General features: G+C 41.4%; 1 protein-coding gene across 1 annotated transcript in view; it reads right to left on the bottom strand.

The window, feature by feature from the left end:
* The window catches only part of FSIP2 (fibrous sheath interacting protein 2), a 57,031-nt gene that overhangs the window by 2,006 nt on the left and 32,968 nt on the right, over nt 1-22,057 (bottom strand). Inside the window, exons 14-23 of the mRNA XM_087922938.1 lie at nt 21,859-22,009; nt 18,604-21,810; nt 9,928-18,182; nt 7,712-7,972; nt 7,346-7,403; nt 6,370-6,584; nt 5,042-5,142; nt 4,020-4,048; nt 3,373-3,425; nt 448-511 (exon numbers count right to left, since the gene is read on the bottom strand). Of these exons, the coding sequence (XP_087779064.1) occupies nt 448-511; nt 3,373-3,425; nt 4,020-4,048; nt 5,042-5,142; nt 6,370-6,584; nt 7,346-7,403; nt 7,712-7,972; nt 9,928-18,182; nt 18,604-21,810; nt 21,859-22,009 (12,394 nt within the window). The remainder of the gene's footprint in view (nt 1-447; nt 512-3,372; nt 3,426-4,019; nt 4,049-5,041; nt 5,143-6,369; nt 6,585-7,345; nt 7,404-7,711; nt 7,973-9,927; nt 18,183-18,603; nt 21,811-21,858; nt 22,010-22,057) is intronic.

Raw genomic sequence — 22,057 nt, forward strand, 5'->3', positions numbered from 1 at the left:
GGGTGGTACCAGAGTAGGGAAGGCTGTTGCAGTATCTCTCAACTCTAACAACTTTAAAAGGTGTGGACTTCAACTCCCAGAATTTCCCAACCAGTTTACTGGGAATTTTGGTCTAAATGAGTGCATTTTAAAATTACTGTTGTATTTGAGAATGATTGCTAAACAAGGTAGCTGCGAAATGAGGAGTAAGTGTAATTCAGCTGAATTAGCAGTGACACAAAGTGCATCTCAGAAGCATAAAACGATCCTTTCCAATACTGAGTAGCCTTTCTCTTTCCAGCTATTTGAAATCCAGAATCTAATGTTTTTTAAACAATCTTGAAATATACCATAAAACATACTAAAGTAAGGAGGACACCTGGTAGTTCCCAGCTCAGAGACTCTCTACTCCTCTCTGATTTTGACTAGAGTTAGAAAAGCTAAGGTTACTGGAAGCACAGCACATACCTGCCTGACTGTGTGAAGCAGAGTCTGGGGCTCTGACACTTTTGTCCTGATAGACAGAGGTAATCTGCAGAAGCAGAAAAATATCATGAGAAAATAACACGTCATGTCTATTTTAAATGTATTCAGATTCTTGGTCCAGGAACTACCGGTAAATGTATCAGAATTGGGCTGCATAACTTTGAATTACCATTAAAAGTAAAGGTTTCCCTTGCACATACGTGCTAGTTGTTTCCGGCTCTAGGGGGCAGTGCTCATCTCCGTTACAAAGCCAAAGATCAAGCACTGTCCGAAGATGTCTCCATGGTCATGTGGCCGGCATGACTAAATGCCAAAGGCGCACAGAACGCTGTTACCTTCCCACCAAAGTGGTCCCTATTTTTCTATTTGCATTTTACATGCTTTTGAACTGCTAGGTTGGCAGAAGCTGGGACAAGTAACGAGAGCTCACTCTGTTACACAGTGCTAGGGATTCGAACTGCCAAACTGCCAACCTTCCTGATTCACAAGTTCAGCGTCTTAGCCACTGAGCCACCGCATTCCTTGAATTACCGTTAGATGGCAGCAAAAAAAATAAATTTACTACTGCCATTTATATTGGTCATTTCGATTTTTGCGGTCCACATCAGATAGTCCTAAATCAAATACTGTCTGCTCAAATGGGCAGTAATTCTATAGAATCCATGTTCACCAACTGATTAAAATATGGATGGCTAGTTGTTGCCTAGGTTGTTCCAAGAATCCTAGTGGTGTAGGTAGTTTATCAGTCACAAACTCATGAACTCAATTCAACAACCATGGCTACACTTATATGTAAAACACATTGATGAATTGACCCATTTTGAAGGCTTTACTCAAAACTTAATAAAAATTTTACTACATACCAACCTTTAGAACAAAAGAGGAGGGTTATTTACCTTCTCTGGCTTTGAGAGTTGTGGTAGGGACTGCATTAACAAAAATTTACTTAATTTAAATATTAGTTAAATGACTCATCCCCCATGCATTTAACTATTAACCTCAACACAGGCTGGGGTTGCATAATACTGAGTCCACAGGCAAAAAGTCTCCACTAGACCTATTAAGCAGATTATGTGAATCCAGCTCATGAGTCAGTATGTTTGGTGACTACAAGGAAAGATATTTTATCAGTCCTCACCATACTGGCAGGATTAATGAGAGATAGTATTTGAGAGAATAGCCAATCAAGAGCCAGTGTAGAATGATTATTTAAGTGCTGGCATAGGGGCACCCAGGTTCTGGTGGTCTTTCCTTAGACACAGAAGCCAATGGGGTGACCTTGTCCTGGTCATTCCCTCTCAGCCCAAATCATCATCAGGCACAGTGACCAGGCAGCTGACAAAGAAAACTTCTGGTCACATGATCCATGTGACTAAGGCAAGCTGTGCATAACAAGCAGATCTTCTGCAACCAAGCAAGCAAACACCAAGAAGCAGAAGATGCTGAACAGCTAACAAAACAGATACCAGAGATCCAAATCCCTAGGATGCTTTGGCTTTAGCAAAAACAAGTAGAGGATACGGCGTGAGCATTGGAAAAACCCCTACATTCTCTGATGTAATGGAGCCCACAAACTGATAAGACTCATTAATGAAAAACCAATCGCACCAAGAAGCATGTGGCTACTATCATCTATCTATTTATCGCTATCATCTCTCTCTCTTCTCCCCACCCCTCTCTCTCTATAATCCAATCTATATCCCACCTTTATTATTTTTTATAAATAACTCAAGGTGGTGAACACACACAATACTCTTTTCTTCCTATTTTCCCTAGAACAACAACCCTGTGAGGAAGGTTGGGCTGAGAGAGTGAGTGACAGGTCCCAGGTGGCTTTCATATGTAAGGTAAGGACTAAAACTCAAGTCTCCTGGTTTCTAGCCTGGTGCCTTAACCACTAGGCCCAAACTGGCTCTTGAATGCCCAGGATTTTCCACTCACAACCTTTCTAGAACAGCCATATTTAGTCAGATAGGACTTTTTCTTTTCTTAAAAGTCGTAAGTGGGTAGCTCATGAAAGCTTATCACATCGCACTCAAGGCGCTTCCGGTTGAAAAAATTAGCTGGTGACATTACTGTTGCCTGAGGGACACCCAATTGGGGTTTTCTTTCATGTACCCAGCTGGAGCTGGAGTGAAGGGCAAGAGCTCACCCCACCCGTCAGATCTGCCATCTTCAGCTTTGCGCTTTGCTGGCATGCGGTCATAAATGGATGGGAAGGGGGAGAAGGGGAAGCAAGCAATTGGCATGTGGAAACTAGAGATGAGTGGGAGGAGACGGGACAGGTGACAAGCTTGATGGAAGCTGGAGGTGTGACAGCTGGTCTTCAAGGCTGCAGAGCCTGGGAAAGAATGTGAACTGCACCAGATGGCACCAGACATCCAAGCAGTTCCCAAAACACCTGTGTAACATGCCATTGACGACAACACACCAGGCAAGGGAGGAGGGCCAGAGAGAAGGGAAAATTTTGTAAAGCTTTGTGCAAGAATTTTAGTTCTAGCTCTGCTTTTGCCACAACCAGTAATCTTTAAAGAATCTATCCCTTCAATCAAATGGAGTCAAGGGTTTTTCTTTCCTGGGGGCTTAGCTGGGAAAAGCCTGACACTGCCCTACAGCAGCACTCGGGTCTTGAACATGGGCTTGCTAACCTCCAAACCGTCATCCTAACCACAAGTCACCATGCTCCTTATAAAAGCTATGACTTTTAATCCAAGTTTTAGTCAGAAAAAGTGGTCTTGAACTTCTGGTTTTTACTCAGTACCAGAGGTAGAGCTAGAAGCACATGTCCCTTCAAATGCTTTTACTAAGCTTCATTTTTACGAAGTTCTAAAATCAGAGGATTTTTTTTTTTCCTAAGAGAAAGGCAAAAAAGGCTCCTTTTCCCTACAAACATTAAGAACATTTTACCTCAATGGTAGCTGTCTCTTCTGTATCCCGGGAAAGATGCATGCCAACAACAGCTGGAAGAAAATTGCAAGGAGGCCCCTGTTAGTATTTAAGTCCACAGTTTTTAAGTAGTAATAGTCTGCCCTATTGTTTTCGGAGGTGTTTTAGGATGCTTCCATGTCCCTCCACTCACAGAGCATGGATCCTATAGTCTTCCCTTGCCTGAACGCTTATTATTTAGTATGGAAGTGTTCATATGGACTTTGCAAATGAAGCAAAGATGAGCAAATTTTTGGTGGCTGGGATAGACATGCTTAGCATTTTGGAGGTGACTGGATGAGTGGTTGATAATAGAAATAAGAGCAGGGCTATGAAATAGCTGAGGATGTTGGGAGTGGAAATCTCCAATTGTTTTATGTTTCTCTTAATATTTATATGACAATTTCTGAGCACTTCTCATCTCAGAACATGGGGAAAATATGCCATCAAGTTTGAGCAATTGTATTGCTAAAATTTGATGCACAAGCACAGCTGGAAGAGTCTATAACACTACAAAAATTATGTAACTTTGAAGACAACACATTGCCCACCCCAATTTAAAGATGACAAAAAATAGCACACAGTATTCAGATAGCAATTAACCATTTCAAATCAGTTATGATAGTTACCTTTTTCAATTGATGTATCTTTTTCATCACTGGAAAACAAGCAAAATAATATGAAATAATGTCACTATTTCTCTTTCTAGCCAGGCTATATTTTCAATTGCCTGGAGGCACTCCTTCTAAATCAAGGCCTCCCGCATATTGAACATTGCATGTATACGTGCATGCCTGTGAACATTTCAGAATGGTGGCTGCCACTCAAAGAAACCTGTCTTCCTTTTCACTGCCTGTCTTATCTAGCCTAGAACTCAGGACTTCCTCTAAAGACTGTGTTAGGAAAGTAGACAAGAAAAACTGAAAGGACACATATAGACTGGGTGAAACCAGGCTTAATAGCAGTAACTGTGAAAGGGATCTTGGAGTCTTAGTGGACAACCAGTTAAATATGAGCCAGCGGTGTGTGGCAGGAGCCGAAAAAGCCAACACAATCCTAAATTGCATTAATAGAGGGATACAATCAGGATCAAGTGAGGTACTAATACCACTCTGTAAAGCCTTAGTAAGGCCACACCTAGAGTACTACATCCAGTTTTGGTCACCACACTGTAAAAAGATGTTGAGACAGTGCAGAGAAGAGTAACCAGGATGATTAGGGGACTGGAGACTAAAACATGAAGATCAATTACAAGAACTGGGCATGGCTAGTCTGGTGAAGAGGACGACCAGGGGAGACAGGCAGTCTTCCAATATTTGAGGGGCTGCCACAGAGAGGAAGGGGTCAAGCTATTTTCTAAAGCACCTGAAGGCCAGACAAGGGATAATAGATGGAAACTGAACAAGAAGAGATTCAACCTGGAAATAAGGAGAAATTTTGTGAAACAGTGAGAGCAATCAACCAATGGAACAGCTTGCCCTTGGAAGCTTCATCACTGGAAGATTTCAGGAAGAGACTGGACTGCCATCTGTCAGAAATGGTGTAGAGCCTCCTGCTTGGGCAGGGGATTGTATTAGATGACCTCCAAGGTCCCTTCCAACTCTGATAATCTGAATCACATTGTAGGCCTAACCAGCCCCCAGACACTTACCTCTTGGTTGCCTCTGCCAATTGCACACTAGGCTGCAAGGACTTAAAAGGGGTGCTCTGGCCTGTTTCAGTAACAGGGGAACCAGCGGAAGAGGCGACAGCCTACAGGGAGAAAAAGAACAATGCAGTTAGGACCTCAGGGTTCCCAAAACTCTAACCTGTTGGTAAGCAGAAACATCTTTTTTTTAAAAAAACCTTCAAACGTAAGACGCCATTTCTCCCAAAACTACTTTCAATAGGTTAGTTTATTAGTTCTGTGCCATGGTTTGGCTTGACTCATGGAGACAATATGGACAAATGTTCACCCTCATAGCCTATCTCCAAGCAACAACTTCGAGCTCCTCTTTTTTGTCTCCTTCCAGTTTTCATTTTGGTGGTGTTGTTTTTCTCCGAACCAGCTTCTCTCATCTTTGCATAACCACCCTGCCCCTCATCTCTGTGGCAGACCTCTCTTAGCTTCCCTCTGCCCTTATGACTGTGCCTATAAAGGTGACCCTATTAGGGGCTCACATTCCCATTAGGGTCATTTTTAAGATCACAATGCCTAGGAAGCCTGCCACCATATCAACATCAGAATGGCCTGGGAAGGGGATGCCCATGGAACGGTGCTTTAAAAAGAAGGGAAATTGAATGGGACATATCAAAATACAGAACAGAACAACAGAATAAACAGAGTTGGAAAAGACCTCTCTGCTCAAGCAGGAAACCCTACAGCAGTGATGCCCAAAACTTTGGTCATCGTGTGCCGAAAGTGCCTGCACCCATAATGCAATGCACACGCTCCCCCCTGCGCTCCCCCGCCCCCTTGTACATGCACGTGAGACCCCCCCCGCACCCCCTGCCCCCTGTGCATGCACACGCGCCTCCCGCATGCGCCCCGCCCCCTCCACGCATGCAAGGCATTTACCCCCAAATCAGCTGGCTGGAGGAGGTGTGCACGCATGCACAACAGAACTGAGCTGGGGCGACAGCTCGCGTGCTGGCAGAGATGGCTCTGCATGCCGCTTCTGTGAGGGCGAACCTACGTCATCACGACCCTACACTATTTCAGACCAACGGTTGTCCAATCTCCTCTTCAAAACCTCCAGTGTTGGAGAGAATTCACAACTTCTGGAGGCAAATTGTTCCACTGGTTAATTGTTCTAGCTGTCAGGAAATTCTTAATTCTAGGTTGCTTCTCTCTTGATTAGTTTCCAACTAATCTTTTTTTTTTTTTTTTTGCTTCCAACTAAGCAAGCAAAAGATGAAACACAACCAGTTTTTCTTCAAAAAAAATGGAGGGAGAATCTGAGTCCTAAATAAAGGAGAGAAGGCCTTCTTTCACCTTACCTCATATAAACGGTTTGTCATAGACGGGGATGGAAGAAGAGACTCGTCTTTCTGAATTCTGGGGGGCCAACCTCCTTCGATGCTGGATCCAGCTGACAAGGATTCACCGGAGGAACCTTTCTTTTTCCACATGGATGGCTTTGTTTCTAGGGAGTCACGTAGAGTGGTCTGCATCAGAAGGAGAAGAGAGGGGGGTCTCAAAACCACTGGGCCCACTTTGACCACAAATTACCACTTCCATGGAAAACGGAGAACGGTGAATTTTTATTTTTTATTTTTTAAAAAGAAATTCCTCCCTAACCCTATGTGTGTATGGCTGGATGGCTGCACACTTTATATCTACTGTAAAATATTCCTTCGGACTGAGAATAGTATATTATTGTACCAAAAGGTCTGTAGGAGCTCATGATCCAATAAATGTGCTATGTTCTGTAAGGGTCTCAGAGTTTTCTTGTAACTGCTATATTAAAAATTCTGATCCCTCAATAAGGTCTTTCTAGGTCGGGCATGTGATATTCACAGCAATATACAGGTAATCCTCATTTAACAAGTATTTGCTTAATAGCTGTTCAGAGTTACAACAGGCTCAAAACCTGTTATTTACAACCCGTTTTCAAAGTTATAACTGCTGCACACCCCAAACCGTTGCATTTTGAGCCCTTTGGCATCCCTTTCGCATGTACCACCAGTTATAGCATTCCCTGGTCATACTACCACAATTTGCAATCATGTCAATTTAAGTATTTTACGACAGTTTACAAGGGTCATAAAAACCGTTTTGAAACTGAATCAGGTCACACATATTGACCTGCTTAACAACGGCAACAACTGACAACCAAAATTCCGGGCCCAACTGTGGTCGATAAGTAAGGAATACCTGTGTAACAATTTCAAAATATTGGTAATCTTGCCTGAGATTTGAGATTTCAGGCAATTTTTAGAGGTCAGGAGAGAAGTCAGATGCTTCGCAACTGACTCATATTTATGATGGTTACATTGTCCTGGGGAGTCGTGTGATCCCTTTTTGCGATCTTCTGACAAGCAAATTCAATGGGGAAGCCCAATTCACTTAACGACCAGGTCTCTAACTTAACGACAACAATGAATCACTTAAAACTGTGGTGAGAAAGATCACAAAATGGGGCAAAATGAGGTGAAACTCAGAAGTGTCTCACTTAGTGACAGAATTTTTGGGTTCAACTGTGGCTGTAAGCCGAGGACTACCTGTATAGCACACATTCTCTCAGTGCCTTGTTAAAGCCCCAGTTGTGAATTATCTACATGTAGAGTTTCCCACAGAAATTATCCTGTGAGGCCTCCTTTTACTGAACTATCTGCTTACTGAAATCACTGTACTTTCATGTGGTGGATGAAACGGTGGAATGGCAAAATAAAAAGATGTGTGCTCCTTCAGTACTTGTTCCTCCTCATCACTCTCACTCATCTGTTCTTCCTGAACCTGGCGTGGAGTGGGGACCCGTGTTTCAATGTCATGGGCTACCAGGCGAATGATGAGGTCTTGCTTGCTCTCCACATCCTTCAGCAGTTCCACTTTTGTGATGTCTGGCTTCATCAGGCTTTGGAAAGAGTTTCTGCAAACAGGCTAAAATCGAAAGGGAATCCAATCAGCAGCTGCCAAAAAAGCCAACACAGTTCTAGGTTGCATAGACAGAGGGATAGAATCAAGATCACCTGAAGTGTTAATACCACTTTATAATGCCTTGGTAAGGCCACACTTAGAATACTGCATCCAGTTTTGGTCGCCACAATGTAAAACAGATGTTGAGACTCTAGAAAGAGTGCAGAGAAGAGCAATGAAGATGATTAGGGGACTGGAGGCTAAATATATATAAAGAACAGTTGCTGGAATTGGGTTATGTCTAGTTTAATGAAACAAGGGGTGTATTCCAACAGCTCAGGGTTGCCACAAAGAAGAGGGAGTCAAGCTATTCTCCAAAGCATCTGAGGGCAGGACAAGAAGCAGGACAAGCGGAAACTAATCAAGGAGAGAAGCAACCTAGAACTAAGGAGACAATTAACTAGTGGAACAATTTGCCTCCAGAAATTGCGAATGCTCCAACACTGGAAGTTTTTAAAAAGATGTTGGATAGCCATTTGTCTGAAGTGGTATAGGGTTTCCTGCCTAGGCAGGGGTTGGACTAGAACCTCTAAGGTTCCTTCCTACTCTGTTATTCCATTCCATTCTATTCCATTCTATTCCATTCTATTCTATTCTATTCCATTCCATTCCATTCTATTCTATTCTATTCTAATTCTATCCTATCCGATCCGATCCTATTCTATATCACATGGGTATACTTCATTCATTTTAAAATCAGTTAGTATTTAGGACAGTGAACCCATTAAATTAGAATATTTAAACAGAATTAAAATATTCTTTATTGGGCAAGTCACTTATTTGAAATGGTACAGGTACTCCTGCTTCAACAGGAGGCTGGACTAAAAGTCCTCCAAGGTTCCTTCCAGCTCTATCCAGCTCTATTCCAAGTGTGATTGGATACACAAGGAATTTGTCTCCAGTGCATAAGCTCTCAGTGTACATGCAAGCAACGAAGTGATAAATCTTAAATCATAAGATACAAACGACAAAGTGATAAATCATATGATACCAATAGGAGAAGTTAATAGGAAAAATGAGAAGGATGAGAATAATGGAGCCCTACTACAAGAGTAAATATCCTTAGACATAAGACAATTGCTGTGGGAATGAGGTTAGCAGAATGATAGCGGGGGGGGGGGGCTGCCTCTGCCTCTAGTTATTTTGGCATGCAATACCCGATAGCGGTTTCCTGAGGGGAGGAGTTGAAACGATTTATGTCCAGGATATGAAGGAAATATCTGTAGATATTTTCTCAGCCTTCTTTCTGGCTCATGCAGTATGGAAGGCAGGCTGGTTGCAATTGTTTTTTTCTGCAGTTCTAGCTGAAGTCTGTATCTGTCCTGTTTGGTTGCTAGACTCAATAATTTCTCTGTAGAATTGTATCAGCAGCTCCTTGGGCACACTGAGCTTTCTGAGTTGACATAGGAAAAAACATTCTTTGTTGTGGTTCTAATGTTAGGTGTCCATTTCAAATCCTGGGAGATTACAGAACCCAGAAACGTGAAGGTCTCTACTGTCAATACAGTGATGTCTAATTTTGCAACAGATGGTACAATTGGTAGAACACACGTTTGCTTAATGGCCACCTCAAAACAGATTGTAAAAATGGGTATGGTCCCAAGGTGAGCCATTTTACAACTGTCCCGACTTAGTGCCATTTTTTATGGTTTTAACATTTTAATTGGTATAGTTTTAATATTTGAATTATTTTTCTATTTGATTGTTTTTATAATCTGTAGGCCACCCAGGGTCACCTTATAGGGAAGATGGGCGGCATAAAAAATTAATAAATAGAAATAGATTTATAGCACTTAGATTTATATACTGCTTCACACTGCTTTATAGCCCACTCTGGGCTGAGGTAACGTACTGAAAAGGACAAAGATAAAAACCATTCAACAGAAACCGCTTCAGTTCATGCAAGCAGTCTCACCTACCTCTTTTGGTTTCACTGCAAGGCGCCCAGTCATATCCAAAGATGGGCGCCTTTCCTTTTTTTTATTGGCTTCTGGAACACTTGCAGCCCCCAGGCTATGGGAGAGACTTTTGCCCGATGCAGAGGCTCTTCTTAATTCGGCTAAACTCAAACCCATCTTTGATAAACATGTCTTTTTCAGTTTCTCCAGAGGTTCTGTTTTTATGGACAGCACCGCTAAGTGGTCTCCAACTATGTCTGGGTCAACTTTCAGGGGCTTTTTACCAATATAAGGGACGATCTTCACTGACATGTCATCTGCCTGCGATTCGTTAGCTGGTGTGGATTGATGGCGACATTCTGACAGGCCAGGGAGCTCTATTAGAGACGTATCTTCCTCCAGTTCCATATGGGAGTTAACTTTAGCAAGGACTTTGTCTACAATGCGGTCCAATTCCATGGCACTGTAGGTTTCGTTTTCTGAATTATCACCCAAAGGCTTTTGTGGGCGGTTGCTGGAGATCTCATTGATAATGATACTGGCTACTTGCTCTGGGAATATCACCTGCTTGGTTGTCATGTCGTTATATAGTTCTTTCTGAGACCCCGATTTCTCCAGGACATTGCTCATGACAGAATGGACGACTTGGTTAACTGCCTTTTCATACTGTAGATCCAGTACTGGCTTATGATCTGAAGCGACAAGATTGATCTTGTTCTTTGATATCTCCTTTTCCACAGATGTTTTTAGCTGGGCAGCAATTCCATTTACATCTGTTTTAGATAAGCTTTTTTTCTTATGAATTCCCAAATCATATTGTGCCAGTAGGATTCTTATCAGGAAGCGGCTTACAATTTCTTCCAGGAAAACAACAGACACCACAGGAGTTTCAATATCTGAGGATTTATTCAATTTTTTTCCTGCTTCTATGTCAGAAATAATTTTTTTAAGAATTTTTTCAGATTCCAGCTTTATCAAACTGGCGCTGGGTATCTCTTTCTCTGAGTCAATGACCAGCTGAAAGTCATGCTTAGAAATCTCACTCACCATGAAGCAGGCAACTCTGTTAGCAAAGTCTTCATTGCTATTAGTTAAGTCTTCATACAGAGAAGTTTCAGAGTTGGAGTGTTTTAGGATATCTGTGTAAACAGAGTCAACCACTTCTCCAACGGTTCGGCTATCTTCCGAAGCTAAGTCTTCTGAGTCGTCATGCTGCCACACTTTAAGTTCACCATTGGAGAGGAGATTCTGCAAGGAATTAATAATCTTTCTTGCCACTTCCTTCATCGATGCAACATTGCTTGTATCCACTTCATCCAGAGGAAGAGAACTGAATATTTTTGTGAGAAGTTTAACAGCTATCTCCTCTAAGATTAGAGAGGATAAACCTTTCAGGTGGGATCGCAACTGTGTCTGGCCCTCTGACGGCTCTGAACTAGTTCCATATTGATCCTCAAGAGCCTTCTCAGCTTCAATGGCTTCTTGCTGACGATTTAACTCTTCCGTAAAGTACATCTGCATTTGATTCCCAGAAATCTCTTTGATCACAATGTCCACAATCCTCTCCAGAAGAATTGTACAGCCAGTTCTGATGCACTTTTGAACGTCGGAAGTACTTCCAAATTCTGGCAAAAGATTGTTATAGATTGAGTTGGCTACAGTTTGACTGACAACACGGTTGGGCTGCACACGGTCAAGATACTTAACCTCTGCATTTTTGTTTTTTGAGATTTCAGCCATCACTTTGCTCAGAAGTTTCATGTGAATGAAATCGAACTCTGCACATCGCTCTTCTGTATCAGTAGAGAATGTTGTAGGAAGAGGGAGGATTTTAGATAAGAGGAAAGCAAGGACATCATAGATAAATCTCTGAGAGACTAGAAATGGACATGGTGTATCTATCTGGGATGGAGTACTGATTTTCTTCACCTCTGTGAACACTTTGTTAGCCATTTCTCCAAATTCAAAAGGTTTAGAGGCTGGATCTTGGAATGTCCTTGATTGTACTTCCTGAATCTGGTAGCCTAAAATTTCTTTCTTTATTGCACTAGCCAATTTTTCTGCAAGCGTCTGACCATTTTCCTTGTCCATGCAGATTGGGACTCCAGATTTCTGATCTTGCAAAATGCTACATAAAGAAGCATGGATAATTTTAGCAACCTCTGCTTTTTCCACATCTGGGAAAGTTTGCCCACCTTCAGGTATTTGTAGCACTTTTACTGGGGACTTTGCAAACTCCTTTAATATAGATTCAATTAAATATTTAAGTGAAGGTTCAGTCCCTTGTTTCCCCACCATACACACGCTGGCTGTAGACGTGAGCAATTTGCTAATTAACCCACTAAAGATGTCCTTCAAGAAGGATGCTGAATAAGTATCACCTCCATTATCAAACTGCATAAACTGGGGTGTTGTATGATAACCTTGTTTTGTTTTACTGAGGAACCCTGTTTCCATTGGCCCTTCAGCTGTGCTTTCCTGTTTTCTGTTCGGAGATCCAGGCTTTACACAGACTGTTTTACAAATGTTTTGTACTATGTCTTCAATAGTTTTGCTGGCGTCAGAACTTGGTTCTTCCTTCAAATGGCCTATAGTGGGATTTCTCTTCCCTTCTTCATTCACTGTTAGATCAGGAGAAGCTGATCTACTATCAGGGAGCCAAGAAGGAAATATTCGATGTAATATCTTAACAAATATATCTCCAAATACAGAACCAGAGGATGGCGGTTCTGGGAGGAGAGTTTCCACTCTGTCAACAATGGTTTCAGCTTCCACAAATGAAAACAAATATGGAGAAGTGTCACCAGTAAACAAAGGCATCAAATGGAAACCAGAAATATCTCTTAATATGACGGAAGCCAATTTTTCTGCTAACAGGCAGCTGTTTGTTTGAAAAGCTTTAAAAATCTCAAACTCTGACCCAAATTGTCGCAGTAATTTTTCATAAATAGAATTACTTATTTGAATCACTTTTTCAGCACCTATCTGTGGAAGGCAGATATTCTCCTCTGTGCTCTGCATGACCTTAACTTCTGACATTTTAAATTCAATTACCAAACCATTTACAAGTTCAATCACTAGACTTCTCATCTCATTCTCTGATAAATTAGTGTCCTTAGAATATGCCAAAATATTAGGGGAAGACAAGAATTTGCAAAAGAAAGCAACAACCACGTCCTCTAAAAACTGGGCAGAATAGGTGCGACTGGAAACTTGTTGCCTTTCCTTTTGCCACTTGGAGCACTCAGAAGAATCATTGCTACTTAAAAATGGGTGGAAGTGGAAGTTCAAAATTTCTCTTATGAGTAATCTGGCAATTTCATGCACAGTGCCATTCCCCTGAGCCATGAGAGTATTTTGAAGTTCACCCTGAGAGCAACACTTTTGCAACATCTGATTATACACTGAATTAGCAATGTCTTCTTCAGTCTCTTGATCCATGTCTGGGATTCGCTCCGAGACATTTTGCAGCTTGACTTCATGTGCTGAAATCTCTGTAACAACACAGCCTTTCAAGTTTGCAGCCATCTCAGTGAAATCGGTTTCAGAAAAGTCATCGTATTTGCCAGCACAATCAGCAATGTTCTCTGGATTGGGGAATAATTTCTCCAAGAGCTGGTTAAGCATATTTTCTAAGACCATGCAAGGAAATACAGTTATTCCAGAGTCTGGAATGTTCCTAGTATCATTTAAGTAAGATGGTGCATATTCTGCTGTTAAAGACTGAAGATGATACTTAAACATTTCATTAATAATGAAACAAGCTATCTGCGTGACATACAAATTATTTAAGCTTTCTCTGTCTTCTGAGAAAGGCTGCTGCAGCAGGACCTCATGTAGAACATCACAATACACGGAATCCACCATGTTCTCTATTGCTTTTTCTGAAATACCAGTTTCATTTTCACTGCCGTAAGTGCTGGTCCAGATGGCCTGTTTCAAAATTATTGCCATGATGTCCATCTTAATTTGGGAGAGTCTGCCTTGCAATTCAGATCCATATAGACCTTCTCCTTTATTGGAAGTTGCAGTAGTATTAGAAGCCAATGGGAAAATATAGGCAAATAACCTATTGATGATAGCTTCTAATACTGGATAAGAGAGCACAGTGATATAGGGTGAAACTGAAGGCTGCTCCCGAGGACCACATTGTTCTTCCATCAGATTTTCCTGGGTGAGGCACTTTGCTTCTAATACATTTGATGGGCATGCTGAATGAAGCAGGTGATCTACAGCTTCTTCAATTTTTATAGTGGTTGTTTGACAAGGTGAAGCATCCCCTACCTCTTCTGTATCTTCTTTAGACAGAAAGCTTTCTATAGAAGAACCCTTATAAAATGGATTCTGGTCTGCTACATTTGCATCTGGCGGAGCGGATCCAAGAGGCTCGTCTGGACCCTCCTGAATGTTGATGTGAGCTTTTGCAAGCTCTTTTGTAACCGTTTTTGCCAACCTCATAGCCACATCTCCCATATCTTCCCCAGAGGCACTAAGAGGGATGTCTGATAATGTATCAGAGATTTTTGAAAGCAATTCAGAAATAACATTTCCCAGCAAAGAAGTAGGCGAACTTTTACTTTTTCTCTCAATCGCTTCCCTGAGGTCCAAGGGCTTGATTGCAGTTCTATAAACTTCTAAACCTTCCATAGAGTCTCCTGCAGCAGCTCTATCCCAACCAGAAGTCTCCTCGCTGGATACAAAAGCTTCAACGTGCTGTTGGAGGAGGTCTCCAACAAGAAAGCCAGCTAGCTGATCAATGAGGGCATTGCTCTTATTCTTCACATCTCTCTGGACAGCTTCAAGGGAGCCAGATTTCTGTATGATCTTGCTGCACAAAGAATCTGTCAGGTTCTGAATATCCTCCTCGGAATATTGATACTGTTCAGGGTGTGTATCCTTTATAACTCTGATTTCATGTTTTAAAAGTTTCAGCCGAACATCATTGAGCAATTGAGTGGAGAGCTTGCTTAAGTCAGATTCTGACATGGCTGTTTTATTCCAAGTGGATGAAGCATCTCCAGCTGGCGTGCAAGGGAAAATCCTTGCAAGTAAACCAGTGATGAGATCTTTTAGGAACCCTGATGATAACAAGGTGCTAAATGGTGGCCAACTCTCATCCTCGTGGAATTCCTTGACTCTAACATCATCGCTAACTTCTAGTGCAGGTAAACCAGAAACTCTAGACAAATCTCCAGAAAACAAAGGGTGCAAAAGATAATCAGAGATGCCTTTTTCAATCAATCTTTTAACGTTGTCATAAATGGCATTCTTTCTTATGCGGCTGACATCACCTCCTACAATCATCTGTTTTTCTCTCATTATGTTGTTGTATACAGAATCTACCACATCATCCATGACAGCAGACAACGGAGCTCCAAGAGTCTGTTCTTCTCCTTTCTGCACCCCACTAACTGAAGCTCTGCCAAACTGCAAGTTGATTGAACTGGCTATCCTTTTAACCACTTTACCAAGCTCAATTTCAGGCTGTCCTTTAGACATTTTCTTTTCATCTAAAGAAGCAGAAAATATTTTAGACAAAACTCTGGAAACAATTTCTTCTAAAAACTTAGCTGGGAAAACCTCAGTAGAAGACACTGAAGATTCACTGATGCTGTCCAAAACTGTCCTGACTATATTCTCAGACAAGGCTTCAGGCTCAGGATTTTCCAAAAAGTCTTCATCTTTTGAAAGAAAAGTCTGAAGATGATGATTAGTGATTTCCCGAATTATGAAGCTGGTCATGCAATCAATAAAAGCAGTATTCCTGCATTCCACATCCTTTTGTATAGAGAGTTGTGAGCCAGACTTTTTTAACATATTTCTGTAGACTGAATCAACCATGTTCTCAATCTCTTTCTCTGAATGTAATCGGCATCGATCATCCTTTTTTGCTACCCAGATTTTGTGTTTTGAAATGGACTTCATTACATGTTCGATTATATAGGAACAGAGTTCATTAAAGTCAACGTCTGACATATCTCTTTTGTCTTGGCTGCAGGGAGTATCCTCTGAGGGTGGGAAAAGCTGAGTTAGGAGTCGACTTACTACTCTTTCTAAATATTTCTCAGACAATATAGTAACGTATGCTGGAGGAGGTGGCTTACTCATTTTTACTTTAGGAAAGCAGACACAGCGCTCAATGTTTTGGATGATGGGCCCAGGTTTAACATTTCTGAAAGCACTCTGAGGTAGTCTTCTAAACACTGCTGGTGGCAACTGGTAATCCAAAATTTCCGTCAGGATAATTTCAGCTGCCCTCTCAGCCAGACTCTCTATGTCCTTTCCCGTGTCTCCGTCTGCAGCTAACTGGAATCCAAACTCTCTTAAAATGGAGTCAGCTATTCTGCTGACAGTTCGACTATCCACAAGTGAGAAGTATGATTTCTCCTCAGGTCTCTGCAAGACTCCCACACCAGCTTTCTTAAATTCTTCCATCAGTGCATGCACAAACAATATGTTCATCTCATGAAGGTCGATACAAGAATCTCGATCGTATTTGTTCTGCAGTGAAGAAAAGATCTTGATTAAGAGCTGAGAAACAATGTCCTCCAGAAACAGTGAAGAATAAATAGCAGAAAAAACTGGCTGGAGTTGATGATCTCCATGTTCTGTCACTGTCACCACTTCTTTTCTATAGTACTTCTTTTTGCAGCTTGCAAACCAAGGTTTCTTTGCAGGTAATGTGCAGATGGGTACAACTGGTCTACGCTGCACTGCTGCATCCAAAACGGACCGGTGTCTTTCTCTTTTTCTCATTTGACGCCTTCCTGGACTAGTTGCCCTAGATTCTGATTTTCTACTTCGTGATGAGGAACACATTTCATTTTTACCATAGCGGGCATGCTTTTTATTAAATGCTTGACCGTGTCCTTTTCTAGGGCCTGGCTTTGTGAATTCAACCATCTTTTTTGAAGAAGTTCTCATTTGTCTGGGATGCTCAATGCTGAAGGAAAGCTCTGTCATTACAGGTTTTACCAGAGTGTGAGCTAAAACATCCAGGGCTGATTCACAGGAAGACACTCCTGACTGAGCCTCCACCCATGGCTCCTCTATGTATCTAACGTCATATGTGAAAACGGAGGTGCTGGAATCAGACTCATGGACTTTAAACTCTTTATATGAATAGGGCAAGACTTCATCATCACCATACTTCCTCGCATCACGAAGTTGTTCATTTTCTGGAAACTCATCAAAAGCAAAAGAGCCCGTAAAATTATCTGTCAAGAGGCATTTGTCCAAAAGTGCCCGGATGAGCTTTTCACTCACAACATCCAAGAGGACAACAGACTTGGGAGACAGACCCAAGTTGCTGTTAAATAGGTCATTACTAAGTTTGCAAGCATGTGGACACATCGAGGAATAAAGTAGCTGTTTTTTAGTTGATCTATTCATATTTTGATAAGGCATGATATTTTGAGAGCGGGCATCTGGGTAGGACCTGCCAAAATCATTCTGTGACTGATCAGGCCATAACGAATCTAAAATGATGTGCAAAACTTTGTTGACAATATTTTTTGACTCACTGGTTTTGAGGCTTCGGATGAAACTGTCCAAATTAGAAGCAACATTGTTTAGCCTCTTGTTTTTAAGAGCTATTTGATCCATTGTTGAGAGACAGGACGTCCTTTTGACATCACTGGAGCCTCTACAATCACCCCTGGAAGCTCTACTTAAGCGAGGTGAAGAGATCAAATGCTGTTGAGAAAAACTATCTCCAATTCTTTCATATTTGCTTCTCATTTCAATTTCCAATGACAATACATTATTAACCTCTTTCACAAGAGGTTGATAAACATTATCAAAGTCAACCAAACATAGAGGTGGGACAAAAATTCTTCTTGATCTCCTAGCCTGAAAACTTTTTCTGTTGAAACTCTCTTGCAAAATGTTTCGTTCACACAAGCTATTGATGATAACCTCAGAAATGTGGAATGCTAACTCTTCAATGTTCATCGGAGGGTTTTTAGAGCCTCTCAGCCCATGTTCAGGACAGCAAGCATCCACAGAGCAAAACATTGAAAGGGACTTTTCAAAAAACTCATTTCTTTCTGGCATGTTGTGGCGTGCACTGGGACTTGAAATGCTGTACAGCACATTGGAAAGAACTGCTTGAGTCAAAGGTTCCCAAAACACATCATGGCACGAAGACTGCTTTCTACCAGAAGGCAGATATGTATTCCTCCATATTTGCTCCTGAAGCCACTTGGATTCAGACTGGATTTGTTCCTGTTTCCATGCTGGCAAAGAAGTCCTGCAGGACACTTCATCCAAAGCATCTACGGAAGTAAACATGAACAGGTTACTATTTCACATCTGGGGTACAATAGTTGAAGATGTAATTTGAGAGATGAAACATTAGGTTGCATAGTTTTCCTGCCACTGGTACATTTTGAGCTAAATGAATGGATTTATCAAAATAAATTTATGGCAAATACTACTTCTCACAGTAACATAAATTCATATACTGGATACACACAAAGGAATTATTGTACAACACTGGAAAGATAGATCAATGTCTAACATATAACAATGAGTTGTTGATATGTGTGAACTGGTTCTTTTTTCATAGGGGGGCAAGGAAGAGGATTTTCAAGCAATTTAGTTAAAATCTTTTAGAGACAGAAATGTTTCTGATCTAAGGAAATGTGAGCTATAAAGCTTATTGAACATTATCTGCTACAAAGCTCTCAGACTAACCTCTAGCTTGGAAGGTAATCAGTTCTTTGATGACACTCAAAACAATGTGGTTGGCTAGCAGAAGAGTCTCACAGGGATCTGGAACATGAGCACAGGCCAGAAGTTCTAGTTCTTTATATTTCTCTGGACTCTTGCATTTGAAGATATGCTGCTTGCTCTCCCATTTTGAGAGAAGGCTGCCACTGTCCAGCATGAGGCAGCTTTCTTCTGTCAGTGTCTTGTCACTGGAATCACTCAACCTGATTTCCCAGCGATTGAGTAAGCTTTGCTTCTTGTGCTTTGGTTCTACAAATTTGGAGGAGCCTGGAGATCTCAGGTGAGATTTTTCCTTCAATGGAGAAAGATGTCTGGATTTCTCACTGTAGCTACTTTGCACCATAGGCTCATCTTCCACTCCAAACTCACATAGGAGAGTGTTGACAATGGTTTCAGCTGTATGGCCAAGTTTCAGAGGACAGTAGGCAGAATAGCAGGTGCTTTCTGGACCTGCAAAAGGGTATTTCCCTGCAAAGGATTCATTGCAAGGAAGGGGGTTGGCCTTCTTCTGATGTCCCATTCCAGCTTGCTTAGGAGTAGCTTCACAGTCTGCTGTTTTCTTAAATAGCTTTTCCAAAATGCTTCCCTCAGGAATAGAGCTTTGTCGGGGAAGCCAATCTTCCTCAAGGCAATCTAGTTTGACTTGACCTTTAGCCTGTCTTCGTCGTCTGGGGTGCCTCGATCTACCTTTCTCTCTCGCTGATGCAGCATGAGCATCCCACTCCGAACACTTAAAGACAGAAGGAAATTTAGCTGGGGCTTCTTCTTGTACTTCATTCTCCTCCTCTGAGTAGATTACCATGCCGGGAACATTGATTGGTGGGAAACTATCCCTCGTATCTACCTTTCTGTAAGTTTTAGAAGTTGTTTTCACCCCTGGTGTTTTAAAATGATTCTGGGCAAGAGCCCTGTCCTTGGCAAATGCTCGGCCTGACATTTCTAGCTGGAGGTTCTCCACCATTAATTCAGAGGTGATCTCAGTAAGGCTTTCGTTGCAACGATCCAACATGACACTTATAGTCTCGCTTGCCACCAAGCTTTCAGAAGAGCTGCTAAATAGATTGGCCTCCTTATGGAGTAGTTCTCTGTCCAAAGTGCGCTTAATAATTTCAAGAATGCTGCTGACAGCATTGTTGGCATACACACTCAATTCAGAGTGGAGCATTTGCACCTGCTGGAAAGCAGTTTCAATGCACTCCCTGGTGACAGCACCACCCAACTTGCTGAAGTCCAGAAAGTTATGGGTAGATCCTAAAGTAGGCAATGTTCCTTTCCCAGGGTCTCCCTGCAGTTTGTTTCGTAATGCTTCTACCGTTGTTTCTGCTATGTTTCCTACATGACCTGAAAGAGAATCTAACGATCGTGTCAGTTGTGCAAAACAAAGGCTTTCTAATGGAAATTTCACTATTTCCAAAAAATTACATTTAAAGTCCCGTTTAAAATGTTGAACCACAAAAGTCTCCAGTGTGATGACAATACATTCAACTGTTTCTTTGGCTATTTTGTCAATTGTGTCCATAGCACTTTTCAGTGAAACATTATAAAAAGGAAATTCAGGTTGAGTGAATCGATGCTTTGGATTTTTTGCACATCCTTTGGGTCCTGCCTGGTTTTTTCGTCCCAAAAAGCTATATTTATCTTGAGAAGTAGGAACACTGCATAATAAACATCTGTGAACATTTTCAAACACGCTTGCTACAATATCTCTGGCAACACAGCCAATCTCTGCCTGAGAATCGCTGTGAAAAAGCCCAGGGCCATCAACCTTTTTAAAACTGCAACAGAATAGTCGCTCGTTGAGCTCACCTGGAATCTTCTTCAAAATGCAAATAGAAGGTTCTAGATCTCGAGTTCTCATGTAAACCTCACTTACAATATTCTCAGCCACCTGCTGCATTTTTAGGGTTTCATTTATGTTTGCATCTGTAAATAGCTGCTGTTCAAAAATTTCTCTTAATATGCCTTCCTTCGGAAGGATATGATTGAGGTAACATGCATAATCTTCATAAAAGAGGCCTTTAGGCTTTCCCTGGATGTCTTTAGTTGTCATTTCAAACTGGAAGAGCATCTGGGTATAAGGAAGTCCATCATTTGGGGACCGGTTCAGAGAAGCCGGTTTATGCATATGAGAAATCTGCACATCATCCGTGTGTAGATCATGCACAACAGAATTAATGAGCTCGCTTGCTTTGGAGATTTGCTCTGATGACAAGGTATTGACTTGAAATATAGTTCTGTGATAATTTTCTGTTTTGAATTCATCAATAATATTTCCCAAAACTTTGCTTACTACGTCTTTGGCATATACTGTCAAGTCAGATTTTGACAAAGTCCCTCTCAGGAACGAGCTTTCCGAATCATCTGACATTGCTCTTGGCCTACTTATTGTGTTCCTGCCAGCTTGCATGTCACATTGAAAAGATGACTGCCCTTTCCATCTCTGTTGCACAGAGGGAAGGACCTCTTCCAAATGAGATGCAGCAAAACAGGCAATTTTATTCAAAACGCTTTGAACGAGTTCTTCACTCAAGGACTGTGGAGAAGGTTGGAGTTGAGATACTGCCAGAGTAATCTTTTGGATGTCTGACGAACCTTTATTGATGACTGAATTATCTGTTTCTAACTTTACTTCACTGGAGCTAAACAGTGTGTCCACAACTGCTGAATACATCTTATTAAGTATCCCATCCACAATCTCACCAGCTACATTACAAGCATTTGCCTGAGATGCAGTGTCCATCATTCCGCTATAGTGCGAAGACTTGGGCTCAGAATTAAAAAATACAGAATCATTATTAAAAGAGGACAAAAGTCCCAGATCTCCCATTATTCGTTGGGTAACTTGGTTAAGAACATCTTCCACACTTGCCAACAGTGGAAAACCTCCATGCTGTCCAGGTTGTTGTTTCTTAAAAATCCTTTTCAGAACTCTTTTTTGAATCTCATTTTCAGTCAAGGCTATCTGAACAGTTATGATCTTGAGGAGGTCGTTCATAATTTCATTGGCAGAAGCATTTTCTTCATGGGGGAGGAGATTTTGACAAGAAAGCATCTCCCGTTCCAGGTCCTTCTGAATTACTTTAACAATAGTGCAAGTCAGTTTTTCAGCACAGAGCCTTAAATTATATTGAGAGTCCTGAACTGCTAATTTTGCTGTATCACAGTGGTTGCCTGTTTTGAATTCTGTATTTTTTTGTGTACTTGATATTGAATATCCACTTTCAAGACGAGATGGCTTTACTTGTTTAGCAGCCATTCCCAGTTCAGATTCTAGTTTACTTTCAACAAACATTTCCAGTCTGAGGAAGACATTATCAACTAAATATTTTGCTATGCCTTCAGGAGAAAAGTCTTTTATTTCTGGAAGTTGCTTAGAGTTAAATTCCGCCAGTTTTCTGCCACATGTTTTTTCAGCTTT

The sequence above is a fragment of the Pseudonaja textilis genome, chromosome 1, assembly GCF_049901715.1.
Source record: "Pseudonaja textilis isolate UNSWEBS1 chromosome 1, rPseTex1.2, whole genome shotgun sequence".
In the NCBI taxonomy this organism is placed as follows: domain Eukaryota; kingdom Metazoa; phylum Chordata; class Lepidosauria; order Squamata; family Elapidae; genus Pseudonaja; species Pseudonaja textilis.